At 40.9% G+C, this 21390-nt stretch overlaps 3 protein-coding genes across 5 annotated transcripts; 2 read left to right on the forward strand and 1 right to left on the reverse strand.

Annotated features, from left to right (window-relative positions):
- The first annotated feature begins 917 nt into the window (after window positions 1-917).
- Window positions 918-13360, forward strand: LOC5519332 (sulfhydryl oxidase 1). Of its 2 annotated transcripts, XM_032364246.2 has the most exons (12): window positions 918-1181; window positions 2331-2431; window positions 2861-2912; window positions 2994-3099; window positions 5036-5120; window positions 5953-6012; window positions 6882-6967; window positions 7520-7690; window positions 8162-8291; window positions 9369-9500; window positions 9774-10286; window positions 11395-13360. In XM_032364246.2, exons 1-12 carry the CDS (start codon window positions 932-934, stop codon window positions 11482-11484), a joined length of 1776 nt encoding a protein of 591 aa, XP_032220137.1. In that variant the 5' UTR covers window positions 918-931; the 3' UTR covers window positions 11485-13360. The 2 variants fall into 2 exon arrangements, with proteins under 2 accessions (XP_032220137.1, XP_032220136.1); XM_032364245.2 differs by lacking the exon at window positions 11395-13360 and having other exon boundaries at window positions 9774-11316.
- On the reverse strand, window positions 13286-15736 carry LOC116603164. Its single transcript, XM_032364249.2, has one exon. It carries the CDS (start codon window positions 15423-15425, stop codon window positions 14139-14141), a length of 1287 nt encoding a protein of 428 aa, XP_032220140.2. The 5' UTR covers window positions 15426-15736; the 3' UTR covers window positions 13286-14138.
- Window positions 15258-21374, forward strand: LOC5519333 (leucine-rich repeat and IQ domain-containing protein 3). Of its 2 annotated transcripts, none has more exons than XM_048730929.1 (4): window positions 15258-15371; window positions 17667-17990; window positions 18567-18724; window positions 19349-21374. In XM_048730929.1, the coding sequence occupies exons 2-4, from the start codon at window positions 17769-17771 to the stop codon at window positions 21078-21080; spliced, it is 2112 nt and encodes a 703-aa protein (XP_048586886.1). In that variant the 5' UTR covers window positions 15258-15371; window positions 17667-17768; the 3' UTR covers window positions 21081-21374. The 2 variants fall into 2 exon arrangements, with proteins under 2 accessions (XP_048586886.1, XP_001639232.1); XM_001639182.3 differs by lacking the exon at window positions 15258-15371 and adding an exon at window positions 16421-16963.
- Window positions 21375-21390: the final 16 nt, after the last annotated feature.

The following is a 21390-nucleotide window of genomic DNA, read 5'->3' on the forward strand; positions in this document are numbered from 1 at the left end:
TTTCGCATCTATAGAGCAAGACAGTAATCGCAAGTTTTTTTTCCTCGTTTTTAACCCTTCGAGTGTTTCCCAAAATAAATATTTATTGGAAGTGGATATCCTAAACTTATGGAAATTCCAAAAAGCTCATCATAATTTAAAACCTAAGCTCCCCTTCCCATTTAGAGGCAAAACCTAAGAATAATCCCCTTTTTTAAGACCCCCTCCCTTCCAAAAACGAAAAAAAGAGATTTTAAAAAACTCCATCTACTCGTCTTCTAAGAACCCCTCTACCCTAGAGCTTACGGTACGTTTGTCAAACCAGCCAAACTAATTTCCATGTTAGGCTCCCGTCTATCAAATTTGTCTTAGCCTGCGTAAATACCTATGTTAGTCTACTAGTTTTAGCCCTTTTTTAAACTTACTAATAAATGTCGCTAATTTATGCCAAAAAGCGCAAAAGTTGAGAAAGGTTTGCGAGGGTTCCTACCAGATAATAATCTTCTCGAGCGTTTTTATCGTAATGACTATAAACTCGTGTAACTTTGCACGTATCCAAATTTACCTGTCATTTTAGATAAATTCATATCTGTGAAGCGTAGAACTAATATCGGGTGATAACAGCATCGCCTACACAGCTGTACGGAGACTTTGTATTCAACAATATATGCTTTTTTTATTTATCCAATCACAAGCAAGTAAAATTTTCATAAAAATACAGTTCACAAAAATACAGGATTCTGACCAAGAGAAAAAGACACAACAACAACAAGGTAAAAACAACGGCAATTTAGAATGAAGAATCCTTGTGACGAAATAAAAAAAAATTTGTCTCACAGGCTATTTTGAGATGTGTCAGATTTTTTCCCGCTCGGATGCCTCAAATGTAATGTCACTCTGCAGGCGAGCCGACGGTATCTAAGCAGCGGTTATACCCATTAGAAGCTGGTAAATGTCCAAACAAGCGATGTCGGCCGGTGTTTCAATCTCTCTGTTTATATTAGGAATTTTATCGATTTCACAGCCATGTCAGGCCCGATTATACAACTTAACCGACGAAATAGTTTTACTAGATAACACTACTATAAAAGGAGTCATTTACGACAGTCCAGTTGCGTGGATTATAGAGTTTTATTCCAGTTGGTGCGGTCACTGCCAAGCTTTCGCTCCGACATGGAAGAAATTAGCTCAAGTTGTTCAAGGTAAATATTTCCCGTATTCAACCCTAATATTTTTCTTTGATAGCTTTAAACTTAATGTATGCGTTTATATAAAAACGAGAACGATTGCCAACCTGGAAAAGAGTCGACACGTCTTTCTTTGTTCGAATCCTGACCTCGATCGATAATTTTATTTTTGGTATACTGGTACATGTATTGTGATATATTATTTATAACACTTCAATCTCCAAGGTCGTAAAACCACTTAGGATGAAATCCACCTGAAAACGGATTTTTCACTAAAAAAAATGGATTAAGGAAGTTGATGTTCTGTAACGTTTCGGAGCTCTGCACGGTTCCGGGATCATTAGGTTTCAAATCGAAATCGTTCACAAGATGATTGTTTACATCAAGGATTGTGCAATATTTTTTTTTATTATTAAAAGAGTATCAGACGGAATAAGAATACATTGAAAATCTTATAATTTCTTTTTCGGATTGTTGATAATAATCTTTGTTTAGAGAGTTGTGTTATTGACTTATTGTTCATTTCGTGCACAAAATCACGCTTGACAAATGACAACATACACATGTAAGAACCGATGATCGCTTTCTTTTTTTTGTCATGTCTCTTTCTTTTATTGACAAGAGAAGATATGTTATATTTTTTTATGAAGATATGTTTTATATATTTGGGACACATGCGCAAAAGAACAAAACATTGCATGACAATAAAGCTAATTCCCTAGAGCTTTTTGTGTAACAATTTACTTCGCTTATTTTCATTGTTCATATATGTTTTAATGCATAATTATGGTGGGAAAATAGTTTTTAAATGATACTCACCCCTTAGGTTCGGTGAGTTTCATTGTATAAAAAAAATTGGTTTGGGTGATTGAAAATGTGTCATAATACACTTTTCTCTAAGAGTACCTGTGTATTGTAATCTAAGGTGTTACATTAACTCATATGGAGATGTCAAAGTATTTCTGGTCCCTAAAATAAATACCCATGCACCTTAATGTCCTTAAGTGTCTAGCTACAATAAAAGAAAATAGCATGGCCTAGGGTAATTTAGCAGTTGTGTTGAAAATGTCTAGTCATTTAATTTTTTGTAGAAATAAAAGGTACAGTAATAGAATAGAGGTGATGTTAAGCCCATCAACCTGTAATCTATTTATTACTTTTCAGATTGGAAGAGTGTTATAAGAGTTGCAGCAATAGACTGTGCAGAAGAAAGTAACTTAGATACATGCAGAGAATTTGGTATTGAAGCTTATCCAACTATCAAGGTAGCTTTGACTAATCTTTAATTTTATAAGCTTATAAATGGCAATGGGAGGTGTTTTGCACTTGATTCCTGAGCACTGATAAGCTTTAAACTTGATATTAGTGCCAGGAGGAGAATTTTAAGCCGAACACAGAAATTTGTGGGTGCCATGATTGAAGCACTGCTGACCTAGTGCGGTTGAAGAGAAATTAAATTAATGGGTACACTCCTATTGGCTATAGGGGACAGAGAAGATGAGGGGGGGGGGGGGGGGGTTAACTGATAGCTTAAAGGAGAGGCAGTAAATGAGTCAAATCTTCTAGAAGTGAATATAAAAAGAACATTGAAATACCCTTTTATTCTACACACCTGCTAATGAACTACTTCCAAGGGTATCTTTCATGTCTACGTATTCTATTTAACTAAAAATAAATCTTGTTTTGTTTTCCAGTTTTTTAATGCATCTACAAAGAACAGAAATAATTTAGGGAAAGATTTTGACAGTAAGTGCCTTACCTGATCAATTTTTCCATACGTTGCGCTCATATTTAAGTAATATGTTGTCAAAATATTTGTATATTTAGATGGAGATAAGACATTTCTCAACCTTTTACATGAGATCGTCAGAGTGGTTGATTACCAGGACCCAAAGTTGCTGGAAAACCCGAAACCTAACTTTACTCCATTGCAGTAAGTTGATTTCAATGATGTAATAATGACATCATGGGTGGACCTAAAGTTGGGACTAAGAATGCTGTACCCCACTCCTACTTTCAGAGATTTTTTTAGGACAAATAAGTTCCACCTAAATTACGAATAGGGATGGGACAAATACATGGATAGGGGTAAGGGTGGATCTATTACCTGAAATAGGAATGGTGTAGGGGTGGATCCATTATCCTAAATAGGGATGGGGGTAGGCGTGGATCCATTATCCTAAATAGGGATGAGGGTAGGCGTGGATCCATTATCCTAAATAGGGATGGGGGTAGGGGTGAATACATTATCCCAAATAGGGATGGGGGGTAGGGGTGGATCCATTATCCTAAATAGGGATGGGGGTAGGGGTGAATACATTATCCCAAATAGGGATGGGGGTAGGCGTGGATCCATTATCCTAAATAGGGATGGGGGTAGGGGTGAATACATTATCCCAAATAGGGATGGGGTTAGGGGTGGATCCATTATCCTAAATAGGGATGGGGGTAGGAGTGAATACATTATCCTAAATAGGGATGGGGGTACTGTAGGGGTGAATACATTATCCCAAATAGGGATAGGGGTAGGGGTGAATACATTATCCCAAATAGGGATGGGGGTAGGGGTGAATACATTATCCCAAATAGGGATAGGGGTAGGGGTGAATACATTATCCCAAATAGGGATGGGGGTAGGGGTGAATACATTATCCCAAATAGGGATGGGGGTAGGGGTGAATACATTATCCCAAATAGGGATGGGGGTAGGGGTGGATCCATTATCCTAAATAGGGATGGGGGTAGGGGTGAATACATTATCCCAAATAGGGATGGGGGTAGGCGTGGATCCATTATCCTAAATAGGGATGGGGGTAGGGGTGAATACATTATCCCAAATAGGGATGTGGTTAGGGGTGGATCCATTATCCTAAATAGGGATGGGGGTAGGGGTGAATACATTATCCTAAATAGGGATGGGGGTACTGTAGGGGTGAATACATTATCCCAAATAGGGATGGGGGTAGGGGTGAATACATTATCCCAAATAGGGATAGGGGTAGGGGTGAATACATTATCCCAAATAGGGATGGGGGTAGGGGTGAATACATTATCCCAAATAGGGATGGGGGTAGGGGTGAATACATTATCCCAAATAGGGGTGGAGGTAGGGGTGAATACATTATCCCAAATAGGGATGGGGGTAGGGGTGAATACATTATCCCAAATAGGGATTGGGGTAGGCGTGGATCCATTATCCTAAATAGGGATGGGGGTAGGGGTGAATACATTATCTCAAATAGGGATGGGGGTAGGGGTGGATCCATTATTCCAAATAGGGATGGGGGTAGAGGTGGATCCATTATCCCAAATAGGGATCATTCAATCTTGGTCTGATAACTGTCATTTTTTTAGCCTGCTCAGTCAATTCCTTATTAGAACATTTCATACCATATTTGAAGTCAGCTTCAATCATTTTTTCACACCTAGATTTTCCAGATTAGCCTAAACAGGTTCTTATCCATCATGTGCTATTTTAAATTATAGGCTTCTTGGCTTCTTAAATAGGTTCTTAATTTTAAAGAAAATAATTATATATGGCTGGTGGAAGTGTGGTATCTAGATTGATGAAATGTTAATACCAGCCTGGCCTGTGGGTCTAACCTTTGCTTGGGAGGCAATTTTAAAGGCTGATAAAGACACCACGATTAAGTTGTGTGTGACCTGCATACGATATGTCTCAGGCCTGAATCAATGTACACACTCCGACTTTCATAATCGAGCATCGTAGCTGTGCCGTAGGCTGATCTACACTCTACGACTCTAGTTGTAGCGATGTCGTAGGCTGGTCGCATATGAGTAAATCTTGCTGTCTAAATCAGCCTGTCTTTGCTGCTGCCTAATACATTCTCTGGTTGATTGATTCATAGTGAGTCAGAACTAGATGAGCCCAGTGGGGAGCAAAAGTATCAAGTGCTAGTATTTGAAAAGGAATCATCATTTGTTGGAAAAGAGGTAAAAGACTAATATTATCCACTGTTTATAAAAAGCAAAGTATTTATGTTTAGCAATCAGTGTGTTTCTCAAGAAGATAATACGTTTTCTCCTACTACTGCTACTACTTTTCTATTTTCTGGGCAAAAAATTCCTTATAGAAATATTTAGCAGTCCAAAGGGTGGGGGTGAGGGGGGGGGGGTTAAATCCCCTAAACTCTCTCTCTAAATCCACTTTCGCATACAGGGATAAACACTGGCAAACGGTTTTTTATTTCCAATATTTACCAGGGTTTAGTGGGAATTCAGTAGTGGTAGACATAATTCATCTCAGTCTTACACCTAAGTGACATTATTTATTATGCTTCGCAAATAATACACGTTTGTTTTGAAATCACTTAAGCTGTTGGGTTTACAGGGCTTCCCTATATGAATAGATAATTGTGTCTGTCAACGGGATATTATTTCATATTATGCTTGAATGCTTTCTGAGCAGATTGGGCTGCAGTATTTGATATTTTTGGATAATTTGCAACCTATGACAGTCATTGAACAATGACTATAGTGCTTTTATTGTATTATGTCACATACAAAGATATTGAATTACAATGACTCTAGTGCTTTTCTTGTCCTATCTTATATACAAAGAAACCTCACAAGTTGCTGATTAGTAGTCTTTGCAAAATGAAAATATAATTTGTACTGTGAACCCTTGCATAAAAGCTTTTATATAAAAAGTAGAAATAATGTATGGTTATAGGGTAAACCTGGGCTAACCCAGGTTAATTTACCCCATTCATCAACCAAATCTCACATCATGACCTTCAATATGTTGTCACTTTTTATGTTTCAGCTCGCCTTGGATATGCAGTTGTACCCTAGTGTCTCACTTAGAAGGGTTCTCGACACAGAGGTATTGCCATAATTGACAGAGGAAAAAAATGGCAGGAAATTTTCCAATTCTCAATAAAGCTCAAAATTCCGCATGCAAGGAGTTCCTCTGACCAAAAGCATAATTCCACATTTTAAAGAAATTTTGAAGATATGAAATTTAGATATAAGCGAGCAAAGTTGGCTTAATTTCTGATCAGAGCCCAACTTATCTCTAAAAACGAGGAGAATTCATACTTTGAACATTTGAAAATTGCACTTCAAGCCTCATATCTCAAAGACGAATCCATTAGAAAAAAATACTTTTAGATATGTTGGTTTACATAACATAAGGAATATCTATGCAAAACTTCAAACTTACCAAACTTAACCAGACCTTATTTTGGGAAAACTTGTCATTTTTTTGCTCTGTCGCCACAATTCATGTCACAAAGGTAGGAGGGGTGTAAGAGGGTGCAATGTGCTCGATACATTTCCTTTGTATTTTTGTCAGCTAAAAGGCAGAGGAGGATCCTTATCCTATCCCCCCTCCCTCCATTGAAATGCCATAGAATGGCATTTATCAATGCAAACAATATTAATCTTTGTCAGCTAAATGACATAATGCTCCCTCCCTAGCAGTTGTTTAAAATATGTTCTTAATGTATTAAAATGAAGTGAGCAGTAACCAGAAGCCCTAATTGATTCTACATCTATGTATGGGGGGCCTTGCATAGGCAGGCGCCCCATATGGCAAGACATTTTGGGGAAATTATAATTTAAAATAAAATCTAAAAAAATATTATAATAATTTAAATTGAAAAAAAAAAAAGGCCAAAACTAAAGCAGTGATGTAGAATGGCCCTTGTTTTCCTGGAAAGAATCCCAAGCTAACCAAACTTTTGTTTTTAGACTGCACTAGTTGACAAGTACCAGATTACTGACTTTCCCGCCATCGTGTTTATTGAGAAGGGATACTTCAGAGAGTTATCAGAAGGGTTAGTCTGTTCAGGGGCGAATACAAGGGTGACGGATTATTAGTAAAATAAAATGAGGTCACCTCGTATGGATAAAATAAATATGAGGGACAGGAGGTACTGTCTTTGTGGCTTTGCCTTCTTGACTTTGCTGACGCTACAAGTCCAATTAAGCATGAATTATTGTTAGATATATGTAACCTGTCACGAACCACAGGATCAGTTATAAGCCGTGTATCCGGCCATAATCAACCCTCCATTTAGAGATACTGGATCCGCATCTGCTGTTATTGGGTGTTGAAGGACTGCATTGTTCCATCTGAACAATTTCCTCTAAGAACTTAAGGCGATTTTTTTGCTTTAAATGTACTCAATTTCAAATCAAAAGATATGGATTTCTTAATAAAAATCAGGTTTAAAAGTGCAACTACGGGTTTTTTCCCTTTTGGTAATTAGGAAATCTTGTTAGCACCAACCTACTCAGAAATGGTAGCTGTGTTTATACTGTTTGCTTGCCCTTTGATGTATGTTTATACTGTTTGCTTGCTAATTGTTTTCCCCTCATGTGCTCAGACTTCCACAGAGTCAGAGAACCCACGCTGACTTTAAGCGAAAGTTGCATCGCCGCCTCGGAAAGAAATTGCGCAAGACGTTCCCAGAGATACCTGCAGCACAGCGTGCATATGAGCACTTCGCCAAGCTTCATGGGGGCCCTATAGCCTTCCACAAGCTTACCGGAAGCAGGTAGATGTCAGTCCAGTACCCAGGGGCGTGGCCCAAGGTCAATGTTCAGTTCCCAATAACTGTGCTATTTGTAGACAAAACTAAGCATAAGTTAGATTACTATGGTAGTAGCCGAATCCGACAATTAATGTCCCTTGGAGATACTGTGAAGGCATAAAAAAATCTGTTTTTCTTTGGGTTGTCAGGTTTTTATCAGAGGACTCACTCCGCCCCCCCCCCCCCCCCCCCCCGAAAAATTAGGCCCACTTTTTTTGGATTTTGCACCCCCCCCCCCCCCTCTCTCAAGAAAAATCCTGGGTACCGGCCTGGATGTGTAACTGAATCTTTTCTGGGATGAAAACAGCTGATGAATACAAGATGTGTACCTAAGGGCCTGTATGGGCTTTACGTAATGGACGTAATTTGATATTTTGACGTCATCTAGTCAGTGACGTCATGTACTGTTTGAGGTCTATCATATTGTGTTTTTAGCTCGGATGTTTACCTGAAGGACATGGTCAGTGGTCTGTCTTACATGCTATGGAACGAGATCCCTATGAAAAAGGAGATCAAAGGAGACGCACTGAAAGCCCTGAAGAACTTTTTTGGTCTCATCTCTGAGGTAGAGCTTTCTGATAGAGTGTGATTTTTCATAACCTAGAAACTTCTCTAGACTCCACCGAAATCGATGCATTGTAAGATATCTTGAGTTGTGTTTCTAGTCTTCTTATTCAGTGCGTGTTTTTTCGTGTTTGATGTGCCTTGTGTTCATGTTTCTGCCATTCTTATTTCTCCTGCCCCTTCCTCTATCTGTGCTGCCCCCTTTGTCTCCTCCCGCCCTGTTTTTGTGCTGCCCCCTTTATCTGTTGCCCCCTCTATCTGTGCTGCCCCTCTATCTGTGCTGCCCCCTATATCTGTGCAGCCCCCTCTATCTGTGCTGCCCCCTCTATCTGTGCTGCCCCCTCTATCTGTGCTGCCCCCTCTATCTGTGCTGCCCCCTCTATCTGTGTTTCCCCCTCTATCTGTGCTGCCCCCTCTATCTGTGCTGCCCCCTCTATCTGTGCTGCCCCTTTATCTGTGCTGCCCCCTCTATCTGTGCTGCCCCTCTATCTGTGCTGCCCCCTCTATCTGTGCAGCCCCCTCTATCTGTGTTGCCCCCTCTATCTGTGCTTCCCCTCTATCTGTGCTGCCCCCTCTATCTGTGCTGCCCCCTCTATCTGTGCAGCCCCCTCTATCTGTGCTGCCCCCTCTATCTGTGCTGCCCCCTCTATCTGTGCTGCCCCCTCTATCTGTGTTGCCCCCTCTATCTGTGCTGCCCCTCTATCTGTGTTCCTCCCTCTATCTGTGCTGCCCCCTCTATCTGTGCTGCCCCCTCTATCTGTGCTGCCCCTCTATCTGTGTTGCCCCCTCTATCTGTGTTGCCCCCTCTATCTGTGCTGCCCCCTCTATCTGTGCTGCCCCCTCTATCTGTGCTGCCCCCTCTATCTGTGCTGCCCCTTTATCTGTGTTGCCCCCTCTATCTGTGTTGCCCCCTCTATCTGTGTTGCCCCCTCTATCTGTGCTGCCCCCTCTATCTGTGTTGCCCCCTCTATCTGTGTTGCCCCCTCTATCTGTGCTGCCCCATTTATATGTTGCCCCCTCTGTCTCTGCTGCCCTATTTATTTTGACCCTATATCTGACTTTACTGTTTATCTTTCAGTGTTTCCCTGGTAGTCGCACCACATCAATGTTATTCCGTCATCTGGCGAACAAAATATCCAGCAAGCTCCTGACGAAGCTCCGATCCAAGGATTTCCTCAACATAGCTACGACCACAAATGATATGATAGAGGTAAGCGTATTTACATATTTTTTCAACCAATGGCATGCAGTCGAAAGTTTCGCAATAGCTTCAACCATGATGGAAATGGATTTATTCTCGTTATTTTTCTAGGATGGAGGGCCGTAGCAGGGTGTGGGGCACTGGGGGCACGTGCCCTCCCTTTTTTTAAAGAAATATAAGGAAATGACCAGTAGGGGCGTGGCTGTGCCCCCCCCCCCCCAAATTAATTCGAGACCTATTACGGCTATGGATGCGGCTAACCGAATCTTTTTTTTGTTATAGCACGACGCGCCTCTGCCTCATAAGGTGGAATGGCAAGCGTGTCAAGGAAGCAGTCCGCGATATCGTGGCTATCCTTGTACTCTCTGGACGCTCTTTCACGTCCTGACTGTGAATTGTAAGAAAGGAGACCAAAATACCCCACCGGGCTTACGCACTCTGCTCCACATCCGGGAATACATCCGCCATTTCTTCACGTGCTCTTATTGCGTAAAACATTTCACTAAGATGGCAGAGGACATTGAGGACACGGTGAAGTCACGTGATGACGCCATCCTATGGCTATGGCAAGCACACAATAAGGCAAACAAGCGCCTCCATTTGGACGAAAGTGAGGATCCGAAATTCCCGAAAATCCAGTTTCCCTCAGATGACATATGCGCAAATTGTCGTGACGACCAATCGCAGTGGAAGGAACACATGGTGTTGAAGTTTCTCAAGGATCATTACGGCAAAGATAACATCAGAATCAAGAAACACAAGAAAGGACCACCAGAACTTGACGACGCGGATCTAGTAAGGGCTCAGATTCCTAGCACTTCGCGTCCACATGTCATCACCACCGTGTTGACGCTGGGGCTAAATACTTACGACACCAGTCTATGTCTCGTGGTGTATACCGCTATAGGCGTAGCACTTATCGCTGGGTATTTGTACTTTATGAGAAGAAAGAGAGGTCGACCGTACAAATATCATATTCATACACCTTGAAATTTAGGGAGAGAAAGCCCTAAAAAAGAAATTAAACTTCGTGAAACGAAGGCAAATATTGTATTCATAGAATACTTATTCATCGAAGGCCATATGTATGTCCTATAACGATGCGTAATAAGTGCAAAGGGTTGTCCTCTGTGAAGAAGATTATCGACCGCGCGCGAAGACCGAAGAAATGAAAGGAATTTTTTAGTCATTACTCTTTCTCCTTATGCGCGCGGTCTCTTCTCTCTTATCCCCTTGCGCCATCCTCGTTCCCAGGGTCTTCCCTGCCCCTGGGGAACCATGGGAACGGGGCTGCCCTTGTGGCTTGGTACCTATGTATACGTTTGGACATCTTCGACTATTTTGGAAAAGCAGGCGATCATTGTTTTTAAAGAGTGTCATCATTAGAACGTGTCCTGTGTCCAGCCCAGGTAGCATAGCACACAGTGTTCCCCAGATGTTCGTAATTCGTAGTTCGTTCGTAGTCTGAAAGCGTTATATTTTATCACACGTGAAGGGAAATCGCATAAACAGATTACATTAATCAACTATATAATAAATAGAAAGAATGAAAATTATTTAATCAATGTTTCTTTAGCAACCAGGATAAACGTAAAATTAAAATATTTTTCTCATTAAAATTATTTATTGTCAAAGAGTGATAAAAGCTTGTTATCTCGTTGGAATGTGTTTTACTGAGGCAGTTTTTAGAGAATGTGCTTGTACATTATTTATTGAAAAGTGAAAAAAGTTATCACTTAAACATTGTTAACAGAAATTTTAATATTAAAATTGTTAATGATATCGACCCACCCAAGACATAAAAACAACACCACAGTAATTAAAATAGCTTGTCAATTGTCTTTCTTTCTGCGCTACTTAATTACATTACTCGATGTACTGACAAAATTATGCTTTACCTTAGGAATTTGCCGACTACTATTTGCGAGAGACACAAGAGAACCACAAACTAGACGACGAAGTTGAGACGGATCCATTCTTGGAGACGGTCTAACGGACTTGACATGCGCACGCGCGGAACGCACGTTTCTATGACAACGACTGTGACGCCATACTACTACTACTGTGACCTCATATACACTACGTCACCATCACGCGCCTCTAGTGGACTTAGTTTGCATGCCTTTGTACTTGCGCTGATTTTGCCAAATGCGTGAGTAATGTTTGATGAAGAGATGTTGCTTGGAACATGCGCTGTTTGCTATTTTTATGATAGTAGCAGGCGGTGTGCATGTGGAAAACGTTTTTCAAGGTGCGCGCGTGTGAACAAGCCTACGCTGCAGCTGCGCGTGTGTACAGATACTCGGAGTGGCTGGGGGTGTTTGCTTGGCAACCAAGAATAGAGTTGATTCATGGTGAATGGCTTTTCATGATTGATTAACAACGTGTGATATCAGAAGGATTTCATTCGAATGGCATGGTAAAAAAGAAAAAAAAAATCAATGCGTCAAGAAACTATATACGACCAGAGAGTTAAGGTGCTGTTAAATACATTCTCCAAAGGACTGTAAAAGTAAGCTGTTTTTGAAGAATGCTGTGTTTCGTTTAGATAGCATCGTTAGTTTGTTTCAACTAAATCCCGCGTAAATAACGCCGAAATTGCTGACCAAACAACCAACATTGCTGGTTGAGCAGTACAGTACGGCGTTACCTGCACCCGACGTTGAGGTGCTACGAAGTAGGTCGCAACATTTTCCTTGTCTTGTGGGCAGCTGAGCGTATGGGTGCCAGAAATACTAGCTGTCTTTGGCACATTTTAAGTGCTATTGTCAGGGAAAGCACTCATGTCATTTAAAGCCGAATATGTTGGACGAGGTTTCAATTGTATTTGTTAATTCGAAATAACCAGCAGAAGTGATATCGATGTGGCGTATGTGACCTCAATGGTTACCCTATGAGAAAGGTGTCATCCGTTTGTGGAGTTTAGCTAGTTGAGATGGAAGTAAAGCCACTGTAAATCAGTTTCGCATGGATTTGCTCTTTTTTTCGTAGGCCACAATCAGAGTAGAGACTCGATGTACACTGTGGATATCAAAGAAAGGTTATTTGATATCGACAATGAGATCTCTAGACCATAGTTTTCCTTTTTCACTAATAGGCGATTTTCTTTTAGAAATCGCGTGACAAACTTTGTGCGCGATTCTACTTGTGGCGACGAAATAACAACAACAAAAGTGACTTACTCGGCGCTAACGAATCAGCCAGAAAGTGCCTTTTAGGAAAGGGCTTACGCTCTTTGGCGAGAAAGGCGCGCCATATGAAGAAACTATTGTCGTTTTAGGGGTCTGGTACCGATGAATTTAGTTTCTTTTCAGAAGCTTTCTCCATTAACTAAAAATGGTCACAGGCACTGTTTTTTTCTTTTGAATACAATTCATAAAGTTTGCGAAGCACCTGCGGTACGGCAGCCTTAAAAATGACAAGAATCGAGCAGGTTTTCCAAATAAGGAATATATTACTTTCCTTGTATAGAAGTGACCGCGTCTGGGAAAAACGACAATTTTTGGCTAAATTTTCTTGATATGGCATACATTTCTGTGCTTATTTTTGGCTTCAATTCGCCACTCAAAAGGTCTTGTGGTTTAAGTAAACTGTGGCTTACGGAAAACTCGTGGCATAGCCCCTCAACTAAGATTTATAAGAGCTCATATATTTTTTATGATAGGTTAAGGTAGATTAATCGTAGCAGAAATGATTTTGTGATAACGGGTGGCGCATGCGCAGGCGCTAACTCGTTGTCCATGATGCTTTGTATAACAGTACACGCTCGTATAGAGTACACGCGTACAAAACAATAAAATTCTGGATCGTTATGATCTTAGAGTATATAATATTTCGCGACTGAAATAAAATAAATTTACAGAATATGATACCTGGATATAGTTTTAGAATATAAGCTGGATATATCTTGTTATCTTTCAATTTTCTATCCACACTGTTTTTTTATAAGTAGAGGCTGGGCCCTTATTTTTGGGACACTTTAAGGCTGAATATGTTCTTAATGATGTTCTTTAATTTTAGTGTTTATAAGAATATAATATCCAATGAATTATTAGGAAGAGAACTACAGTGATGATCAATAGCAATAATAAGGTTGTTACTACAAGCACAATTTAATTCTGCATTTAAGAACGCATCAGGACTAAAAAAGATTTTTTTTTTTTGCTATCTGAGCCTTGGCATGTTAGAATCCGAGATATTTTTAAACATGCCGTCCGCTCTAAATCATCAGTCACATCCTCAAAGAAACCTCCAATAGACACACTGCTTTCAATGTTTTGAAATATTTTTTCGCGTTTTCCGTTAAAAATCATAGGAGATTGATAAGAAATCGACCGGAAGTAAACTGGTGACAATGCGGCTTTAATAAAGTTCATGTCGATGCGAATTGTGTTTCCGGGCACACTTAATTTGGGGCCCCGCCCTGTTGTGTGTTCCGCACCTTTGGTGGAAGCAAGGGAACATCATGGTCTCTTGGTGGAAGCTAATAAATAAATAAATGAATAAATAAATAAATAAATAAAATAATTGGCATGCGAATACAGCGTGTCCACGATGGTCGAGCGCATGCGCATGTAACAGCCTTTCACAAAGCGCGCGACGTTAGTTCTCTCCTACTATCAATACCATAACTAAAGAGGGACTAATTTAAGTTCTTAGTGTTGCCTTCTTGCGGAGCTCAATCAGCTGAAAATGCCTTCCGCCTAGGACAACTCCACACCGGACCAAGAAGTCCCTCACTTTCCGTCCCTTCACAAGAATGTGCCACATTCTCTCCTTCCTCTGTATCACTTTGATGACCTTCATGTGCACAAACTCTTCTAGACTCTCCGCTATTTCTAATATCGAGAACTTCGGGAAGTTCCTTGGGCCATCAACTTGTTCCATAGCAAAGCCTAATCGATAAAGACTCGTGTCGTGCTCGGCTGTCGAGCTGCCATGCTCGTGTTCCACAATGACGACCGCTTCTTCGCCTTGCATTACGAAGCGATTCCGAAGCACCGTCTCGGCAAAGTTAACCGAAGTTTTCATTTGAGAAAAGGTTGCTGTTTGAGTATTTTTATCACATATTTGTTTCTCGGATCCGTCACCAGAACTTCTCTCCCGAAAAACTTGCGGTATTCTAGGAAGCAAATCCTCTACTTTTGCTCCTTGCTCTAAAACTCTGTTCACCCATTTCGATGACTTATCCAACTCCATTATTCTGACGTCATAAATTCCAGTCTCACTTTTCTTAAGCATTTCTAAGAAATTTGTTTTCGCAAAAGCTTGGTCGCTAAGGTCCAGCTGGCCACGATTTGCAATGACTCCTGGGAAAGTATGATAAAATGCGCCGTGTTTCTGCTGTATTGTTCTAATATCAGGCGAACTTTGGATTCGCGTTTCTTCTTTTGAATCTTGAACACAGCAGCTTTCTTTTTGACGCCGTTTGTGCTGATGTGATATCTTTTTATAATATGTGCTTTTAGGTACTTTAAGTAAGTTGAAATTTTGTTGCTGATTTGTTTTCCCGTTTTTTCCACCTTCGTGCCTCTTTTCTACCTCGCTCCTCTGTTTACATGTCCCTTTATCACCATTTCCTGTTTTCGCAGCACTTTTTGTTACCAATATCGATGGCGTTTTATCTTGCTGTGAATTCGACAATTTCTTAATAGTTTTTTGACCATTAGTTCCTGAGCTTTGCTTATGACTATCCCCATGACAACCCGGCGACGTTTCAGGACGAATTCGTCGTCGAACGACTCCTAAATCCTTCCTTTCATCAAACACAACACTATCAACATCTCCCAAAGCATCTACGACACTTTTATCGCCAAACAGCTGCGGATTACATCCAAGACAACCTTTCCCAGTGCAAAGAATCCTGCCGGACTTCGTGCGGTGTGTTTTCACTCTTTGATTATAGCGCGGAGCGGGAGAGAGCAATGTTTTCATAATTTCCGCATTAGACAATGTTTTCTACGCAAATTTTCTTGGCGGTTGAACTCATGAAACAAAACTAAGACACTAATCCATTGAGATACTTGTCCTTTAAACCGGCTTATGTATAATTTCGATGACGTGTTTTAAACTCCGCTGAAAAGATGGTTTTCAAAACCGCATTTTGTATTTCTTGGCCGATTCTCCTTCTGATTCGCTTGCAGCATAACGTGGTTTGTATTACGAGAAGGCTAGAACTGACATCTGATTGGTCGAGCTTTATGTATTCTCCGATTATATGTCACGATAACTAGTTTAGGAGCTGAGAAAAAAAAAAGAAAAACAATTTATCAGAGAGCATAAATATCTCTGATCTCTTGTTATTAAAAGGTCGTTTTATTAGCATTCCCATTTGTTTTGTTAGAGTCGTTTTGTTGCCAGTCATTTATTTAGGCTATGAATCTAATTTTGAAGTTTTTTTCTGCACAATACAACTAGCCAACAACCGCGGAGAAGGAAACTTGTGGCGTGAATACGCGCACATGCGAATTCTCTCTTTTCCTAGCACCAACTTCGTTAATGTAGCTCACTATCTAAGTTTTCTGCGACTATTTTTTAGATAATATTGTTTATGTTAGCCTGCAATGTAGGCGTTTGCATGAATTGACACCATTGTTCAAGTGTGAATCACCTGCCTCGAGCAAAGTAAATATGTCGAGTCAATGTATCCATTCTACTCGTCTACTTCGACAAACAAAGCAATGTCTTTACTTATGAATGTTTGTTGAATAGAATTTTTTTAGTGCTCATTGGTTTACGCGCTTTGGTGTTAATAAATTTGCATTGCGCGATGAAATAGCCGCGACATAGCCACGGCAAAATATGTATATCTAAAAAGTTTAAGCTTGTGAAGCACGAAAAAAGGAGAATAAAAAGATTACCGTACACAACATACTTCGCGTTTCGTGTGAAAATATCCTTGAAAAACGTGAACACTTGGCTTTCGCTGAGATTTCTGTGTCAGATCAACCGCGCGAAACCTGGACACAAACGATTGTGGTCACTTCTCTGTTGCTACGCAACAAACAAAGCAAGAGAGAAGATGGCTGCCTTTGTCGTGAAGTTTGACGGCGAAATGGCTGAGCTAATACAATAAAACAAATATGGCTAATTTAGCTTGAAATTTTTAAAAACCGAATATGGTATTTGATGCCAGGGACTTTGTTGGTTCTCCTGACAAAAGGAATGTCCCGAAATCGCAACAAAAGTCAAAATTTGAGAAGCAAAGAGAAGAAGATGTTTTTCGGAATGCGCACGAGAGGGGTTTTCTCAAGGCGGCAAGCGAGGAAGCAATATGGGAAAACATCGGGGAAAAATGCAATCTGGAAGACGTGAACTATCTGAACATGAGTAGTATCCATCTACATACTGTGCGATCTATAGATTTGTGTGTGAATCTAAAAATTTGCGTGCTAGCGTGCAACTACATAAAGAATTTTGATGCTTTAGGTCATTGTCGTCAGCTAATGTTCTTAGATCTTCACAGCAATCAGGTACAATTTTGTTATACCCATGTTGTTAGTTATGGTTTTATACCGTAGATACACGATTTACATCTATGTTTACATTTCGACGAACGAGATGTCATAAACTTTGTTTACATTTTTTAACAAGATAGTTTATCAATGTACATAACTTAACGAAAACCATGTTTAATTAAACAAGGTTTTTCTTTGCCTGATAACTTGCCAAATTACTCATTGTGTTAAATTATAACTAGCTAAATGATCACTTAGTAACATGTATAGCACAGTCTATTCAGTTTTGTTCTTGGTTCTGTCCACTCTTGGGAGATTGAGATTTTAACAAGTTTAAACCATCTTTAACTGGTTTAAGTGCTGGCGTGAATGCGGTATCGTCATCTGTTTGTCATTTTTCAAATCTTTTACTTATTTTGATGTACCCATGATTTGCTCTCGGCATAAGCTATATTTATCACATACTTGAAATCTTAGATAATAAATCATTCAGTGTCAAAACTTTTTTATTACAAAGGTATACTTACTGTTTAATAATAGATAAGTCGAAGTAGAATGTGTTTAGGGAAAACAATGCCGTTGATAGGTTTAATTAGTTGTAATTAGGTTAGGTAAAGATTCATGGCTAATAATGTAGAAACTACTTAAAGAGTGTAGAACAATTTTGTTTCATCAACAACTCTCTAATCTAGAGTCTGATTTTTTCCCTCCAAACTAGATTACTAAAATCCCAGGTCACAAGTTCTGGGCTGGTCTACAGGAGCTAACAACAGTCTTCCTACACGATAATGGGATATCTAGACTGGATTACATCCAGCTCATGGCATCATCACCCAGTCTTTCAATCCTTACCTTGTATGACACCCCACTTAGCCTCAAGCCAAGTTACCGTCACCATGTTGTTAACAGCTTGTGGTCGCTCAAGGTGCTTGACCGACATGTGATTTCTGATGAGGAGATCATTGAGGATGCTACATTCAGTGGAAGGTTTTCTGCTCTGAGACCATCTTTTTTGATTGACTTGAAAGCACCCTTTAAAAAGGTACAAAACTTAGGCTTTATGACTTAGATAGGCCATAATTTACCTAAAAAAACTGGGGGTCCCTATCTACTATACGGAGACATTAAGAAAACTTGGAGGCACAGCCGCAACAGTACAAGCCATTTCCTCATATTGAAGAAGTGTGTGTACGTGACCCAAGGACAGGTCCAGGAGAGGGTGGTACATTTTTGTTATAATCAACCACTTTTCATTATCTCTAGTTTGTCTACACATCCCTGTTTTTATAGTCAATAGAGTCTGGATCCACCAATGTGACTTAGTTGTAAAAGTAGTAGATAAGCATGCCAAAAGTAAATCAATTTTTTGAAGAACTAGGGATTCACAGTTTATATTTTTGATGATTTCACAAAATTAACTTAATACAGCTTAATATTGCTAATTATCTTCTGCAGGCCTATAAAAGGGTAGGGGAGGTTGTTTGAATGTGCACATTCCCTGTTTTGGCTAAAAAAGTTTAACTGGCTTAAATCTCAACTAAAAATTTCAGACAGGCATCCAAATGATTTTCTTGATAAACTTGGATATTATTCTCATGTCACTTTTTTTTCTTCACAGGAACACAACTATGATGAAGCTCTCAATCATGTTAACAAACTTATCTCCCAAGTGAATCATATCCAAGCCAAAAACTCCCCTGTGCTTATCATACAAAAGCTGATAAGAGGCCATTTGGCAAGACAGAGAGTGAAGTACCTCCAAGACATGCGCATCTGGTAAGGGGCTGACTTATGCATATACCAAAGGCTCTTCAAAATCATTAAATGGAAAAACCTTCTAGATGTACATTGCAAGTGCAGTTTGTTACTGATTGTTACAGTAGACTGTTTGCGAAGTCTGCTATATGAAAACTGTCATACATTCGGAATTCTAACAGTGCTGTCAAGACAAAACCGCTTTCTTACTTTATCAGTTTTTTATAAATTCCTACATCTATGTTAGGCCCGTGTCCAGAATTTATCTTGGAGGGGGGAGGGGTGCAGAATCCGAAAAAGTGGACCTAAATTTTCCAGGGGGGTGGGGGGGAGTTTCCCTGAAAAAAGTCACCCCCAAAGAACAAAGAGGGCTTTTTTTATGCCTTTGCAGTATTTCCGCGGGACGTTTATTGTCGATTTGGCCACACCCCAGAGTGATATAGCTTATGCTTTACAGTTTTGGTTACAATAGCACGTAACCGAAACCGGACCTTCGGCCGTTGTGCCCCCCCGGGGTTCGGGCCTGTATGTTTTTGTTGACATCTAGGTCACCAAGCTTCGTAAAGGAACAAGAAAAAAGTTATTTTTGTTATCAAGTAACTACACGAGAATAATGATAGACTGATTCTTTGTTTTGTTTGTCAGGGCTGCTGTGTCTATTCAGCGCTTCTATCGCCACTACAAGGGACACGGACGGGTGGAACCATTCGCTCCTCCGTCCTCGCCCGCCCCTAGCCGCTCCTCCTCTGCTGTCATCCGACTCGACTACGATTCGTACGTGAAGGACATCAAACCAGGCTATCAAAGCAGGGTGACGCCCAAGTCCTCCGAGGAAAAACTCAAGTCAAAATCACCCAGCAAAAGTGTCTCTATCGTTGTAGAACCAATCGATCGAATCTATGAGGAGGAAGAAGGAAGCAGGGTTTCTAATACTCCAACTGAGGAAAAACTCGCCTCGGACGACGGGAGCCCTGTTCGCGTCACGACGCGCGTGAGTATTAATCTCCTAAGACTGGAGACTAGTACGTCAGATATCATCAAAGCTCAAAAGGAGGCGGTGAAGGTTGAGAGAGAACTGGGTCTAGAACCTAAAAAGAGCAAGATGGCGGTGAAAATTTCAAAAACTAAGACGGTGTCGACGTTAAGTGCGAAAGAGAAGCCTCAAACTAAGAGTAAAGAATTGCTAAAAGAGGAAGAAAGAATTTGGAACCGTACTAAAAGGCGGAAGCGAAAAGATCGAGTTGTGAGATATCCAACTGTCAGGGTGTTTTTCGGTCCGATTGCAGAAACACACCCGAGGACAGAAAAAGTATTCGAGAATTCCGAGGAAGCACCACGAGCTCAGTTTCGTTTGTCAGGCCTTGATCCGCCTATAAACACAACAGAGCCTCTCTTGGAAATGCTGGCGTCAAAACGTGAGGCGGGGATCGAGGTGCGCAAAGCAGCACGGGAACACGAACTTAATGTTCTGAACGAGCCACGTAAAGTGATAATTCCCAGGCCCACGATGAATATTGACCAGCGGTTGTTCATGCGCACGCATGGTACGATGGGTATAGCCTGCTTGCGTGCAGTACAGCAGGCGTATCGGGACCGTGAGCGTGCCGAGTCAGCAAGTAGTAAAAGCGAAAAGGTCGCTCAGTTGCGCGAAGAGAGACTTCAATCTAGGGAACGTGTCCAGGCCTTTAAGACCGACTACCAGGAAACTACACTCCGACGGCGCTTGCGCGAAGAGGTGAAGACCGCTGAGGTGTTAAAGGAGCGCGAAGCACGACGGGTTGCGGAGCAGGAGAGGTTACAAACGGCTCGCGCAGTCACCGCTGAGCAGAAGAAATCTCGCCAGGCGGACCGGATGTTCATGAACGATTTTTCGTGCCAGCAGACGTCTGTTTCAAACGCTCTGTTGAAACACGACCGCGTGGCTCATAAAGATGAAACGATCTTGTTATCCGAGGATGTGGTCCGCAAGGGAAAAGAGCTGAGCCAAGAGAACCAGAGTCTTGTCAAGCGATACATGGAGCATCGACAGCTGTTACGACAGGCGGAGACCGCCATGGCTCGCGCCGACCTGGATGCGCGCATGCTCCAGGAAGCTACCCAACGTGTTACGCAAGCCAAGTCACGCGTCTCGCATCTCAAGTCGAGGCAAAAGGAAGCACAGGAATTCTACGCCCTCCCGCCTACTAACGCGCCCGCACCCTTACCCCCACTGGCTGTTGTGTCGCCGGACCAAGAGGAAGTTTGGAGGCGGTTACCTAGGTTCCACTGGGCGCCGCGTAGTCATGAGCGCGCACAAACCGAGCCCGCGAATACTGGTGAACGCAGTTCGCGTGTGTCGCGCATGTACTCATTCGAGCCTGAATTCGGATTGGTTTAGATAGAAACTTTTATAAATTGTATGGCCTTCTTTACAAAGAAGAGAAACTATATTTCTTATAAGCAGCAGTTTTGATTAATTTTTCTACGATGGCCTTATTATGAAGAGAATATTTTAGCAGTTTTCTTCGTTTCTCACTTTTGAAAATAATTCTGATGTAGTTTATAGAACTTTTTGTACAAATATTTAATGCATTCCTCTCTCGAGACGAAAACATATGATGAGTTGTCTAGCAAACTAGCATCTGTTTTATATTCTCAACAATTCACGAGAAATAAATTCATCATAATCCAGTGATCTTTTTTTTCTT

This window comes from Nematostella vectensis, chromosome 8 (assembly GCF_932526225.1).
Source record: "Nematostella vectensis chromosome 8, jaNemVect1.1, whole genome shotgun sequence".
Lineage (NCBI taxonomy): Eukaryota > Metazoa > Cnidaria > Anthozoa > Actiniaria > Edwardsiidae > Nematostella > Nematostella vectensis.